A 15,454-nucleotide genomic window follows, 5' to 3' on the forward strand; every position below is an offset into this window, starting at 1 on the left:
TGCAAAAGTAAGGGCGTCTTCTGTATGATAATGGAATCACTTTAGGATTTCAGTGTTCTGTTTAAATTGCATTATAAAAAGCTCTTTGCAGAGGTTGGGGGATATTTCACTCCATATAGTTTCCTTAGGTGCAGAAGAGCAGACAAAATTGGGAAAGTGTAATTCTTTTATCTTATTTGAAATGTAAAGGAGTGTGGAGGTGGTCTGAGTGAAGATTAGGAAAGAGAAATAGAAGCTAGAGCAAAAATATGGAAGGTAAAATATAAACAGGAATGGTTTAGATGGGGTTGGGGGAGCAGCAAACCCATGTGCTCTTGGCCACTCCCTCCTCCATCTTTCTTTAGATGACTTGGGGAGGGACAAGGAAGTTTTAAGTGAAATGAAAATTTGTAGCCTGACTTGTTAAGCAACAGACAAAAGTTATGGTAAGATAGAAGAAATTATATCTATCTGTGTTTCAGGATGGACCTGGAGGAGTTTTATTAAAAACTGGGTTTTAAAAAAATGAGTGCTGACCATGGTAAAGATACTTATTTGAGGCAACAGTTAGAATATTGGCCTAGCACGTTTTAAGCTAATGTGATTTCAGACTTTTAAACTTTTCTCAGAAAAGCTATTCAGGGCTGGGAATATACAGCTAAATAAACTGTATTTAAGGGAATATATATAAATACCAGGATGTAATTAAAATATTTACTTATTGTTATTTGGCAATAACTGGCTGTACCTGATGGTTTTGAGGTGGTTTTTAAATACTAAAAGTAATAGGATCAGTAATTTCTATATGTGATAATCTGGAAATTAAATTGATGTCATCCTATTTCTAAATTGTATTTTTAGAGTTCTCTTAGGTTGTAAAATTTGAGAGACCATCATTAGGTAGAAATGGTGTTAAAGCAATTTTTAAAATCTGGACTTTCTTGTATATGAATTGGTCTTTTATAAAAGGATGTGATAACAGATGTGATAATTTGAAATGGTTATATTTGCTTATAAATAAGTGATAATAATATAGCAGATTTTCCATTTGAAATCTTGGCTACTTAAGAAAATACATACCGTGGTTTAGGGTGATAGTTTCCATGTGTTGGTGATAAGGTGAATGATTCTCTGTGCAAGGTGATTTAGAAATACATTCACCTAAATTGATAACGGGTTGTTTAAAAAGCAATTTCTCTCAACCTGAATGTTGTTAAGAATTGTACTGTCAGAGAAAAATGATGAATGGGTTAAGAAACTGTTCTATTGGACCATTGCTGTAACTTAAGAAACCATAAACTTCCAAGTTTTGTCTTTATTTAAAAAGAAGCTTCAGTTAAAATTGTTTTGCTATAAAAATATTTACAAAAGTATGTTTGTGAAAGGAAACTTGATAATTATGCGAAGACTTTGTAGTAGCTCCTCTTGTAATTTTTCTCCATTATGTACAAGAGGTTTTATGACCAGAAAATTTGGCACTTTGTGATATCTAGGAGTTTAGTTGTTATAATATTTTGGGAAACTATCAGAACAATAACTTATGAAATTAATGGGAAAATTTTATGAATAATGGTAGAAGTACATGCAGGCTATTTAAGGTTCACTTTAAAGATGTTTCTTAACCAATGTGAGATTATAGTTATATCTTAAACTGATTATTGGACCTTGCTATCAAAGACCTAATGGGACTGTTAACTGACTGTTTTTCTGAGTCTGACTCCAGGTTTGGATATCAAGAAAGGTTATCTGAGCCACTAATCCACGATGCCTGCAACCATATGGGGTACATCTATGAACTGCAGAGGGTGAGCTTATGGGAAGGTTGTGAAAATGGCTATTCAGCTTGAGCTGAGATAGGATCTTTCAGACTTGATCTCTCAACTGAAACTTGGCAGACATTAAGCCTGGCTCAATGCAGTTTGACATAACTTCTGCCTGGAATTGATGTGAAGTTGGGGAAATATTGTTCCCTTACTACAAGTTATGTCTCTAATCTCTTAGTGGCAAATTTCTATAACAGAAGATTTTTAAGCACAATAACAAATCTATTAAATAATTGATTCTGGAACATCTTAGGTTACTATAAGATTGAGCCATCAGCTTAGGATTTTAGTCCAAACAGCAACTGGCTATTTAGTCTTGATATCTGTTACTCGTGTGTGTTCCTGTCTGAGTTAGGGTATGGAGACAATTAGGTCAAGGGCTTGTGAGAATAGAATTTTGTTACATAGTTAACATCATACTTGTTTCAAGTTTTGTTACAGTTAGTTAATGTTAAAAGAAGAATGGCTTGTGGTTTATTTTATAAATGCCTTAAAAGAAACATGGCATGACTAGATGACTTAATATGTACTGTGTTAAAAGTTGATTACTTAATGTATTTATATATGTATTGGAGCCTATTACTAATTCCATAGTGAAATCTCAGCCTCCTGATGGGGGGATCAATATTGGATTAATGTAAAGTATAAAAAACTAGGTTTTAATGTGAATCTCTTAAACATAACAATTGGCCAAGGTTCCAATTTTGATTTTTGTAAGAATGATACGAGTGTAAGGATTAGGAATGGTAATTTAAAATTGTGCCAAAGTCACTTTTGTAGGAGAGGGGACAAAAGAAAGCGAGTTTCTACAAGAAGACAAGAAGAAGAAGATGCTGAGGTACTTTGCTGGAGATGTCTGGAACAGGTGCCCAGAAAATTTCATAGGATGATGTCCCTCTCCCCCAGACTGCTGTATGAAATGGGGCTTCTAAATGGACAATTCATTGATTTACCTTTTTCTTTTGGGTCTCCGTATCTGTATTTATAAAGGAGACTGCTCCCTTTGAATTGTCAATGCCTTGTTCAACCTTTACCCCTTTCTTTCCCTTATTTACTTCAAAGGGAGATAGGTGAGGGGAAGAATTCATATGGGAAAGAAAGTGGGGAAATATTGATTAGATTTGAGAAAGATGTAGAAACAAAAATACTTTGATTAAAAAAAACAGAAGGGATTGTAAGATTTGTTTCCACAGAAAGTGTCATATGCCAGATAATCTTGTGTTTGTAGGGGAAGGCAAGAAGGTGAATGGATTGGAAAGTCTTGGAAATGTTGATTAACACTTAACTGGACTAGGATGTGGGTGCCTGCTTACTCTCATCTATAGGCAAACAACTCCTTCCTTGTACTTTAGTTAAAATCCACCAGTTCAAAGGCCAGAGGAGAATTTCATTACTCATGTTAATGGTGAAGGAAGCTTGAAATTTCCTGATCAGCCTCTTATGTATTGGGGGATTCCTTTGTAGAATCTAAATGTAAACAGGAGTGGAGACCCATATGGGGGGGGGGGTTTCTAGGTTTTTTTCAGATTGTGAACTCTGAAGGTGCACCTAACCAATAAGTGGCAGGCAGGAAATTCGAATAATATGAAAAGGCTGGCGTTTGTCTGAACAACCTATACTCTCCATATGGGAGGCACCCATTCCCTAGGAATGTAGAATAATTGGCTGAGTCCTTGTACTCCATTAAAGGGGCTACCCATTTATTCAGAGAGAATAAATGTAAAATACAATGAAAACTTTCCTAACTTCCCAGTGTGTATTGTTTATTCCTAGATATATGACTATAGATAGCTGTAATTTTGAGAAGTGTTTTTTTTAAGGATGGAGGAAATTTGGGCATGTTTGGAGGCAGTAGGGATGGATAGAGGATAGGGAGGGATTGAAAACTCAGCAGAGGGGATGATTGAAGAAACAGTCTGCTGGAGAAGATGGGAAGGAACGGGATCCGAGTACATGGTTAATTTTCAAGGGGCTGTCTGTCATGTGGCCACAGAGAGGGCAGAAGTTACGGCTGGATGTCAGCAGAAATGTCTACCCCCCTTTGGAGGTCTTCAAGCAAGGACTGGGTGATGGATTCTGAGGAAGTTGGCATGGGAATACATGGGGCCTTTCTAACTGAATCCATGATCCTATGAGCTGCAATTCTGTGATTGTGACTAGGTGCAATACTCTTTTAATGTTTTTTAAAATATTTAAATTTAATGTTTTTATTTTTAAAACTTTAAATTTATGTGTCATAGCTCTTGGTACAGATATATCAAAGAAGAATGACATTATTCAGTGTGAGGTCAATTTACCAAATGTTTCTTTTTTTAAAAGTAAGTTTTAACATATTTTGTTGTATCCCTCCCCTCTTCTCAGAGAGCCAACTCATACAACACATAGCATTTTTAAAAGACAAAAAAAGGTGGGGGGAAATCAACATTAAAATCTGGAAATATGTACAGTGCCCAACATTTGAGGACCTCCCACTTCTCCAAGGGGTGAAGAGTGTCTTATGTCTTTCCTTGTGAGCACTGTGCCATCCATCTCCCCAAACTATCCTATATCTCTTCCGCCCTTTGTAGCTAAACACCTTAAAAAGGCCAACTCTACACTAGGTGCCTCCACTTTCAGTGCTCTTTACTCTCTTTTTAACTTTTTAACTTTTCCAACCTTATCATTCAGCCCAAACTGCTCTTCTAGAGTTATCTGTCTGTGATCTCTCAGTTGTCCAGTCCAATGGCCTTTTCTCAGTCCTCATTGTCTTTGACCTCTCTGCAGCTTTTGACACTGTCGATCACTCCTCCTTGATACTCTCTTCTCCCTGGGTCTTTGGGACTTCCCCCTTCCTCCCATTTTTCCTATCTGACTGTTCCTTCCCTATTCCTTTTGCTGGATACTACTCCAGAGCCCTCTAACCAGAGGTGTCCCTCAGGGTTTTGTCCTGGTCCCTCTACTTCACTTGGCTATCTTATCAGTTCCCATGGATTTAATGACTCTCCCTGCTGATAATTCTCAAATTTCCAATCCTGCTTCAGTCTCTTATCTCCACCTGCCTTTCAGACATCTCAAACAAGATGTCCAATAGACATCTAAACTCAACATGTCCAAAACAAAACTCATGCTCCCCTCCCACCCCCCTGTTACTGTAGAAGGCACCACCATCCTCTCAGGCTCTCAACCCGGGAGTCATCCTGTGCTCCTCACTTTCTTACTTCCATCCCTTACGGTGCTAAGGCCTGTTGGTTTCTCCTCTGCTATGTTTCTGGTCAGTTTCACCATTGCATCATCTCCAATATGTCCCCTTCTCTCCTCTGACGCTGTCCCCATCCTGGTACAGATCATTATGGCTTCAGGCCTGGACTGTTGCTCTAGCTGTTGGGTAGGAGGGGTGGGGGGTCTGTCTGCCCCAAGGCTCTCCCCTCTCCAGTACATTCTCCATTCAGCCACACAAAAGTGATTTTCCTGAAGTGATCTGACCTTGTCATTACTCATTAAACTACAGTGGCTCCCTATCACCCTCAGGAGCAATTACAAAATGCTCTGTTGGCATTCAGTGCCCTTCATACCTAGCTTCCTCCTCCCTTTCCAGTCTTTTTATTCCTTATTTCCTAACATGTACAGTGACACTGGTCTCCTGGTTGTCCCATGAACCAGATCCTCCATCTTTCAGCTCAGGGCATTCTCTGTGGCCGTCCACCATCCCTAGGACATTCTCTTTCCTCTACTCTGACTACTGAGCTCCCTGGCTTCCTATGCTAAGCCTTCTCTATCCCGTCTTCATTCCAGTGTCTTCCCTCTGTCCATTATGTCCTACTTAGACTTGTATGTATGTGTTTGCACATTGTTTTCCCCCATTAGATTGTGAGCTTCTAAAGGGCAATGAACTGTCTCTTTTGTATGCCCAGTGCTTAGCACAGGGCCTGGCATGTAGAAGGTGCTTGTTTGTTGGTTGGTGTATTTATGATTTTGCAGTATTCACTTTTGATATTTGGGGGGGAGGTTTCTCCATTTACATTATTGTAGTTATTGAATCTCTTGTTTTCTTGGTTCTGCATCAGTTCATGCATTCATTCATTACATTCATGTACCACAGTTTGTTTAGCTCTTTTCCAATCAGTGGGCTTCTATTTTGTTTCCAAGTCTTTACTATCACAAAAAGTTCTGCTATAATAAATAGTGGCCTCCTGTGATATAAGCCCAATAATGGAATCTCCAGGTATGGACATCATAGTCACTTTATTTGCATCATTCCAAATTGCTTTCCAAAATTGTTGCACCTATCCACAGCTCTGCTAACTGCACCATTGGCAGCTGGGTGTCTTAGAGTCACGAAGACATGAGTTCAGATTTGGTCCCAGGGACTTCCTCACTGTGGGAGCCTGGGCAAACCATTTGCCTCAATTTCCTCATCTGTAAAATTGGAAGCATAACAGCACCTACCTCCCAGGGTTGTTGTAAGGATCAAATGAGGTAATATTTTTTAAAGTGCTTAGACCAGGGCCTGGCACATAGTAGGCACTTAACCTCTCCCTCCCTCTTTCATGCCTTACTGTCCTGCAGCATTGACTGTTGCAATTTTTCTTGGTCTTTGCCAGTTTTTGCCAGCTATGAGGTAATTTTGATTGGCATTTCTCTTTTTAGGATTTTGGCCCCATTCTTCTGAGAAGTGTTTGTTCATATCTTTTGACTACTTATTTATGGGAGAATGGCTCTTGGTCCTATATCTGTCACTGATTTATGTATGTTGGATACCAAAACATCATCAGAGAAATTTGATAAGAGACTTTGTTCCCATCAGCTACCTCCCTCCTGGTCTCAGGTGCATGGTACATGCAGGATCTTTTCAGTTTCAGGTACTCAAAGTTTTCTTTGATAATTGCCTCCGCACCTTGTTTGGTTAAGCTCCTACCCCCAGAGATTTCTTAAACAGAAGTACAAACCTGAAGTTTATTGCAGATTCATTTGCTGTTTTTTAAAGATGATTTTTTTAGGAAGACTTGAGACAACAGAATGGCTAAAATAGGTCTTCATTAATTGCCCAAAGTTGTTCAGTGACCCTTTTCAAGTAACGGAACACAAAACATGAATTGATTCAAAGTGGCTAAGGAAAGATGTCAGCCAATCAGTGACTTGCGAGTTTTCGCTACGATACTGGCCAAGAAGTCTTGAATCCAGGTTGACTTTTCCTTCCGTACTGTCTGTGGGTAGCTTTTTGTTGATGATTATAATAGACCACAGAGCTGTATTTTACGAAATGTTCTCTTAATGAGAGCATTTGGAAAGCAGGGCTCTGCCTAACAAAATTTTTATTTACTTTCCATCATCAGAGCTCAAGACTAGATTCTTTGTCACTTATTGCTTTATCAAAATAGGGCCTAGAAGGCCTGTTAAGAGGCAAAGGCGCATACCATAATACTTGAATGTTATATTACTTACCTTCTCTAGGGAGCTCCAAAAGCATTTCAAAGCTATCATCTCACTGAGCTTTTTGAGATAGTTAGCTAGCATTTATATAGGACCTACTATGTACCAGGCACAACGCTAAGAGCTTTACAAATGTTCTCTCATTCAGTCTTCACAACCACACTGGGAGTTAGGTACTTTTATTGTCCCCATTGGACAGGATTCCATAGCTGGGAAGTGTCTGAGGCAAGGTTTGAACTCGTTCAGGACTTCCTAACCCCAGGCTGGTGCTTGGCACAATGTGGTGTCTCTTGTTTTGCAGGAGTACCCAAAACTGAAGTGGATGGGGTGTCCAGAGAGGACTAGCTCTTCTAGGGTGAGAACTGCTGAGCCCTTCCCGGGGCTGCTCATCCACCTTTACCCAACTCCCAGCTGTGGTTCCAGGAATCTGGAGCATGCACAGCAGCCACACCCCAGCAAACCCACCTCTGCAGATGGACTAATCCAGGTTGAGAGCAACTGTCAGACCTCATATCTGCCAGTGAGTTGGGGGGATGTCTACCCCAAGCATGTGAAGATACCCACACCCCCCACCCCACCCCACGGGTGAATGGGAACAATTTGTCCCAACAGCCCCGAAGGTGGCCGAAGCAGGTGCTGTGGAGACCTCTACTGCTTCCAAGTGAGTTGTTGATAGTCAAGAGGTTTCGTGATGTATTCTCTTGATTGGGTAAATTGCCAAAGGCAACTGAGCCCATCCCTTTGTTCATTTGTTGTGCGGTCATGTTATCCATTGGTACTACTTGACCAATATTAGGAGCCTTTCAGACAACTGCATATCCCAATACATCATAGGCATTCTTTACCCACTTAGTTTTTCTAGTAAGGATACTTTAGGCCATACTACTTTAAATGATTATTCATTTCACTAGGATGTTCTTGTAGTAAATGGGAGCATCCAAAGGACCCTCACTTTTCCCACTTGGGCTTTGCATTGGACATCCTTGGGGACTGTCTAAATATCCTCGGTGCTGAACACTGCCTAGTCTGAAGAATAGTATTTTGAAAGCCTGCCTGTTCCCTTCTACCTTCATCAAGGATACCTTTGAAGTATTGTGTAACTTAGTTTTACTCCTTTTTATGTGCATGTCTTTACTGTTGTTCCTCCTTGATTTTCAAAGAGGACCTATGACATCATGGGGTGATGTCTTAACTTGCACATGGATTGGATTTAAGTGAGGCAGAATTGCACAAAGTTGTCAGCCTCACTCTCTCCTCCAGAGTCATCAGAGTCCATTGAAGTCTGGATAATTTGTTGATGCCCTAGGATCCAGTGGATGACCTTGGCATATTCGATGTCTACCAAGCTCTGAGGGCTCCACAGCACCTTCTTGAGCCAACTTCATGGCTGTTGGGACAGATTGTTCCCATTCCCCCCTTGAGAGGGGTATCTTTACATGCTTGGGGTAGACATCCCCCCAACTCACTGGCAGATTTGAGGTCTGACAGTTGCTCTCAACCTGGATTAGCCCATCTGCGGAGGTGGTTTGCTGGTGTGTGGCCGCTGTGCATGCTCCAGCTTCCTGGAGCCACAGCTGAGAGTTGGGTAAAGGTGGATGAGCAGCCCTCACCCTAGAAAAGCTAGTCTTCTCTGGACACCCCATCCACTCCAGCTCTAGGTACCCATGGAAAACAGCCAAGGTGGAACTGGAGTGTTCCGTTAGACAGCATTTAGAGCCACACTGGGCACCACACTGGGCACACTAGGTCCTCACCATCTTGAAAAATTAAAGATCTAGAGGGTCACTCCAGCTCAGTGATGGCAGCTGGTAATGAATTTGTACTGGCTGGAGCCCCCCCCATGCCCCTCAAACCACCCCCCCACCCCACCCCAATTTTGTGTATTGTCTTCCCTAAAGGTTGTAAGCTCCTTCAGGGCAAGAACTGTGAATGTTTATCCCCAGGGATGCACAGTACCTGGCATATAGTAAGTGCTTAATAAATGTTTGTTGACTACTGACTGTTAGCTTTTGCTAGCACTTTAGTAAAGGGGTGGGCCAAGTTTGGGCTTTTCCCCAGAGATACTTCAAAACCCAGCAGCAACTCAGAAACAAGCCACCCCCTCATTTGCGTCTTTGAAGTCTGTTAACTGACTCATTTGCTCATTGCTGTTCTAGGGAGTGAAGAGAAGGGGCTTTTTCTTTTGTAGCAGGTGGGATGTTTACCAGATATATCTTCTACAAAACGCGCGCACACACACGCTCTTTCTAACATGCTTTTCTGATAGCCAGGTTTAATAGGTGTATCTAGTAATGTAAAAAACACAGTAATTAGGGTCTCCTTCTTTGAATTATAACAGAATACCATTGATGGATTTTGTAACTTATTCTCCACTTTTTATGGGGCTATCTTTATCAAGGTTCTCTTGGTGAGGGTTAAGGCTTTTCCAATCTTACTATACTTACCTCCCTGAGGAGGTAGGTAGCCTTTATATAGTGCTTTAAAATTTGCAAAATGCTTTACAAACACTGCTCCATTCGATCCTTACATATGGTGCATTTAGGTAAACAGATGACATTGTCACTGATGAAGTCACAAGACATTCAAGTCTTCAGCAGTAAATGACTGTTGCTGTTTCCAACTCCATTCTTCCCAAGGCCTCCCTGCCATATCTGATATCTAGGAGAGAGGGGAAAAGATAGGAATTTTGCAAAGTAGTTTTCTAATTGGACAGTTTTGTCGAAAACAAAATTGATTTTTGAAGCCAAGTTAAATATGGAGCCTAATGTATATACTTAATAGGTCTTTATTTTGTAGCAGTTCAGGCCCCTAGGTTCTAAGGAATCATTTCACATTCTGGTCTTTGCATACCCACACCCCTTTGGTGCAATTTGCTAAATGTGGTAGCTCAAGGGAAACAATACAAAGTTTTAGCCAGTTCCTTTTCCTCAAGTGATGGTGATTGCCTGTTTGTAATCTTAGGGATATTTCTAATCCAAATGCTTGGAATTAATTTTATTATTTTTATTTGTTACCTTTGCATATTTGCCAGGGTTTGCACACAACCTGTTTCCATGTAAGGGCTATCATATGCTGTTAGAATGTTCTTTCATAGAAGAAAATGGAATGGGTTAATTAGATGATGAGAGGCATATGGTGTATTAGAGAAATTGGGAGGCCAGAAATGCCGTGCATGGACCTAGATGGTCTTGGGTTAACTGCTCAATGTCCCTGAGCTTCAGTTACTTTTGTAGAATAATGTGGGTGGATTAGATGAGAGTTAGTGAATGAGTTCAGCTTATACTCTTCAGATTTTTTCTTTCCAATCACTTTTTTCCCCATTTCATCACCCATTCTGGTGATTTCAAATTCTGCTATTTAGAAAAACATACCCTATTTAATTTGGCATTACAATTCTTTTTCCATCATTCTAGTAATCATAATAATACAGAAAGGGTTATATAATTATAGGAAGGGCCCAGAAGCAACCACTGTGAAAATACCACTCATTTTTTTATGCCATCCACTGCACCTTATATTGATTCATTGAACTTGTGTTCTGTATTATATGGAGTCAGCTGTTCTCCTTGGTGAGATTAGAGAATCCCAGTCTGGATGGGAAGGGGGACAGGGAGCAGTAGGATCTGCAGTTGTCTAAGAATCTCTTCTGCCTTGTTCTCAACAAGTGGTCATCCAGTGCTTGCTTGAAGAACTCTTGGGACCCACAGTCCACTGGAAAATTTCTAGGATTTTTACTAACTGTACCTGGAATGACATAGGAATCTAACTTGGTGGCTGACCTCAAGTTTGCTGACTACATTTTCTTGCTATTTTTGAAATTTGAGGCATTGTTTGCTCTTCTTTAACCCTGCCAGACCCTCTCCCATTCTTCCTAGTCTTTCAGAGGTTGCAGGTACTCATCACCTGGCATTCCTTTTTTAAGTCCTCAACGAGATGGTTTGCTTTGGGCTGTCGAATTCTCTCTTCTCTCACCCTGTTTAGCCCCATTAGCCATTTAGGTTCTGTCCTTTCCAGGCCAAAGAAGGTGGCAGAAAATCCAGTTGAGCTCTTGTGCCTTCTCCTTTGTCAGTTCTCCCCACTGTGTGCACGGTGGGCTTGTCTTCTGATCTCCCCTGCTCCCACCAGATAACTGCCCCCCCCCACCTTCTTGTAGACCATATTTTTGTAGGCTAGTGCTCTGTGTCCCTGTTTATTCCCCATTACTTGCTCTTTCTTCAGTCTTCTGTATACATAGCTCTTAAATCCGCATGATTTCGAGTTCCCCAGGTCCACTTCATTTTTGTTTGACAGTTTCCCCTTTTTCTCCTCAGGAATTGTCTCCAGAATTTCATCCTTAGGCGCTTTGCATGCCTTCCTAGTTCATCTTCTGTCCATGAGATGCTCCTGCTTCTCCTTTTTCTGGATCTTTGGAAGTTTGTTCTCCAGAAGGCCAGTGTGGATGTCACACAGGCTCTGACTTTTCCTCTGCCATCTGTATCACAGACTCTGAGATGATGGTCATTTTCCCACCAGCTTCCTGCTTCTGCCCCAACAGTCAGTTCTTCTTGTTGATAGGAATCTTAGCAAGAATAGGCCTTTGGGGATTCCTCTCTTCTTTAGAGAATGTGAACAGATGTCTGGATCGTTGAGTCTCAGTTACTACTGCATCTTCCTCTGTACCAGACCTGGGTTGTTTTTCCTAATCATCTTTTTACTCTTTCTGTCCATCCAGGGGGTCAGTGCTTTACGGATTGCGTGTGTCCTTTAGGTGATCCCTTCAGCTTCATGCATGAAGGTGTGATGGCATCCAGACACTCCTACTCTACTTTTTCCCTCAGCTGTATCCAAATACTTTGATTTTCATTTTATTAATGAACATGTTGTTACAAATCACTTTTCTGTAATTGTTATGCATGTATCTCCCATCCCCCATTCCTTCCAACTGCTCCCTAACAAGCAGGTTCAGATTTCATAGCTTCTGAAACCTCTCTGTGCTTGGGCCCCATCTTCCTGTCAAGTTAGGTTTGGCACTAGAGGGATGTCACAGGCTGAAGCCTCAGCCCTTCGTTTTTCCCCCACCCCACCTTAGTCAGACCTGTGGAAGAGAAGCTCTTACGGGCCAATCTCCTGGTCATTCCTGCCTTGGTCCTAGTCCTTCCTTCTGGGGGGAGTGGAGCAAGTGGAAGGCCTCACTAAGTTCTTTCATCTTTCGCCCCCTGGGCTTAGTGTGTTCACTGTTTTCAGCAAACCTTTCCTTTCTCACCAGCCTTGTTTTCTGTCCAACTGTGGCGCATTTTCCCATGTGGCTAAGCCTCCCAGCCTTTACTTGTTCAAAGCCTGCCCACCCATCAGGGCCTAGTGGAGTCGGTGAACTCCTAGCTACTTTATCAGTTTTGTTTCATGGGTGTGTGTGTGTGTGTGTGTGTGTGTGTGTGTACATACATGTGAGTGCATGCTTAGGCAAGGATTCCCTGGTAGTATCTGAAACACTGTCAGCAGCTGTGAGGTAGGGCCATGAAGCCATGGCTAGAGCCCTGTGCGAAGCCGTGGAGATGGGAGGTGGCATTCTGAGTTTGGGGAGAGCCTTAGAGGTACAACCTAGAGGTGTTTGTCCTTATCCTGGGTGGGGAAGGCAGTGTTCTCAGCCCCTCATCTGCAAAAATGGGAAAAATAATCCTTCCTCCAGGGGGTCTTTCAATGACTGAATGAATTCACGTGTCAGGTTTTGGCAAACTTTGATGTGCTTATTCTTGTTGTTAGTACTTGTTGGAGGGGTAGCACCGGGAGACCAGGAGGGATTCAGCTGCTCATTTGCCTTTCTGTGTCCTAGAGAAATAAGACAGGGGCCACTTGGTAATAACATGTTGACTGACTGCAGGAGTGTATGACAAGGTGGAGACATCTGGGGGCAGTGGGGGGAGATAGTCTCTTTGCTGACAAGGGCTCTTGGTTCCCAGGCAGGCAGGTAGGAAGGAGGGAAGGAAGCAAGCAACTAAAGAGCAAGACTAGACCAATAGCAGACAAAGAAATGACAGCTAAGGGAGAAGGGCGACGTTGTTGTTCAGGCACTTGGTGGAGGCTGCTCTTCCGTTTGAAGAACTCAATTCTGAGTGGCAAGTAGAACCCCAGGAGCCCCTTCCTTTCCAGGGGAGCTGTGATGCGTGCCCTAGGTTTAAGCTTCTGCCCAGGACATGAAGAGCATGGCTAGATCTACTCACTGGTTTTTTGTTGGCATGTGTATGTTATAGATGGGCATAAAAAAGGACTGAACGAAACCTCAGTTCTATTGGAAATGATAAATTCAGAAGTCTTAAACATGAAATAATGAGCTGTGACAGACAGGGATATGAGCACCTCCTTTGTTGAGGGAGAGTGAGTACAAGTGCTCTCGAGCCAGCATTCCTACTCCTCTGCTCTGCCCTAGGTTTCTCACCAAAATCTCTCTTTTCTGTGGTGGGGGAGGGGAGAGGGGAGAGGGGAGGGTTGGGCAAAAATGCCCAAGGCTAAAGGTTAAGGTGATCTTCTCCAGGAAGAGTCTAATTCTTTCCTTTTCTTTTTATTGTTCAACAGGTTTGATCTGTGGATGAAATGAATCATGATTTTCAAGCTCTTGCATTAGAATCTCGGGGAATGGGAGAGGTAAATATTTACAGACTCGAACATTCACAGAAGACTATGGACTCAGTCCCTGGAAACATCAGTGAGAAATTTATTGACACATTGAAAGTAACAGTAGTTTTTCTGAAGTGCCCCAAACCATACTTCTCAGGCCACCCCCACCCCCTCCTCCCCAGGTTTTAATTTACAGCTCCTTGTGGTTGTGGGTTTTCAATGTGGTGATTTGCATCTAGGGGATTCACTGAGTTTGTTAGAGAATTTGGGGCTCAGGTAGAGTGTGAACCCCTTGGGTAGTTTAGTTTTGTTTTCAGAGCTCCAGGTCAGGCCCCTTCCTGCTCTGCTTTTTGGCAAGTGCCCGATCCTGAGGGCTGCGGTTTGTGGCCAGTTGTGGGTCAGTCCAGTGGCCTGCAGCCTCCTGAGCTTCCCTTTTCTCCTCGCCTTCAGCACCACCACATCTTGGAGGGAAACTGCCTAATACAGGTTGCCATATCCCAAGCACCTTAAGGTTTACAGAATGCTTTACTCACCTTTAATCATTTAATTCTCCTAGTGACCCTATTAAATGAGTCATTATAGGTCATCTTATTTCTATTTTATACCTGAATCAGCTGAGGCCCCAGGGAGGCTTCGTGTTTTGGTCAGGTCACACAGTGCTAAGTATCCATGAAGATTTGAACATGGGCTTCTTGACTCCCAAGTACAGCCTCCTTTCACACTAACACTCCTTAGTGCTCCACTGTTTAACATTTAAGAAGCATTCATGGATGGCAGTAAGCATCACAATGGCTTCCATGTTGTTGTCTGAAGTATCTCCTGCAGTGCCAGTGTTAGAATTGTGTCATCCTGAGCTGTCCAATAGAACTGAGAGCTTGTGAAGTCTCTCAGTGTTCAGGCGTAGCTTCTCCCTAGCAGGACAAGGCCCGGCCCCAGTCTCTCCTCCCCTTCTCCAAAGAATCTGCTATATAGCCAAGTCAATTCTGGGTCCCAAGCCAGGGACATGAAAGGGTCCCCAGGATAGCCTTGCCACAGCCACTCCTGTCTCCTTGCAGATGAATGACATTGGCACTGTGCCAGGGAGAGAAAAGAAGTAAAGGCACAGACCTTGCAACTTGGTGCAACAGGCTGGGGACCAACTGCAGACTTTAAGGGACCAGCTAGCACCTCCCCAATGGCCCCAGGCTCATCGTTCATCTTAGGCACAAACACCAGCCACATTCTTTGAAAGGGAGAAGAGGGAAACCCAGGATCTGGGGATAGTCAAGATAACTCCTCAGCAAACCACTGCCCTCAACCTAACTACTACCTGAGAAAGGGCAGCTGGACAGCTTTCCTTCCAAGGGAAATGGTGCAGTTATATTGTTACATGAAATATAGGTACTGCAAAATCCCATTTATTGGTAATCTCTTCCATAGAAAAGCGAGTTTTTTGGGAAGTTGGAGGGGCTGCAGCATTGTCTGGTTTGTAATCTTAATTGATAGCCGGGGTGTTGCAGCAGCCATCAGAGCCTCATTCCCTTTCAGCTGTTTAAAAGACACCATGAGAAACTTCTGTTGTCCACAGTCAAATTTCCTTTTTCGTCATCTGACCCCCTCAATCCTGCCCCCTGTGACAGGTGACTCCAAAACCTGTGCAGCTTTTCTTCTCT

General features: G+C 42.4%; 1 protein-coding gene across 6 annotated transcripts in view; it reads left to right on the top strand.

Moving 5' to 3' along the window:
* The window catches only part of PUM2 (pumilio RNA binding family member 2), a 91,221-nt gene that overhangs the window by 13,182 nt on the left and 62,585 nt on the right, over positions 1–15,454 (top strand). For 5 of the 6 annotated variants that reach the window (XM_036749165.1, XM_036749166.1, XM_036749169.1 and 2 more), the window contains exon 2: positions 13,761–13,829. In XM_036749165.1, the coding sequence (XP_036605060.1) occupies positions 13,779–13,829 (51 nt within the window). In that variant the 5' untranslated portion in view covers positions 13,761–13,778. Of the gene's footprint in view, positions 1–13,760; positions 13,830–15,454 lie in introns of those variants that run through there. The other variant, XM_036749168.1, reaches the window with a different exon arrangement.

This window comes from Trichosurus vulpecula, chromosome 3 (genome assembly GCF_011100635.1).
Source record: "Trichosurus vulpecula isolate mTriVul1 chromosome 3, mTriVul1.pri, whole genome shotgun sequence".
Classification (NCBI taxonomy): Eukaryota; Metazoa; Chordata; class Mammalia; order Diprotodontia; family Phalangeridae; genus Trichosurus; species Trichosurus vulpecula.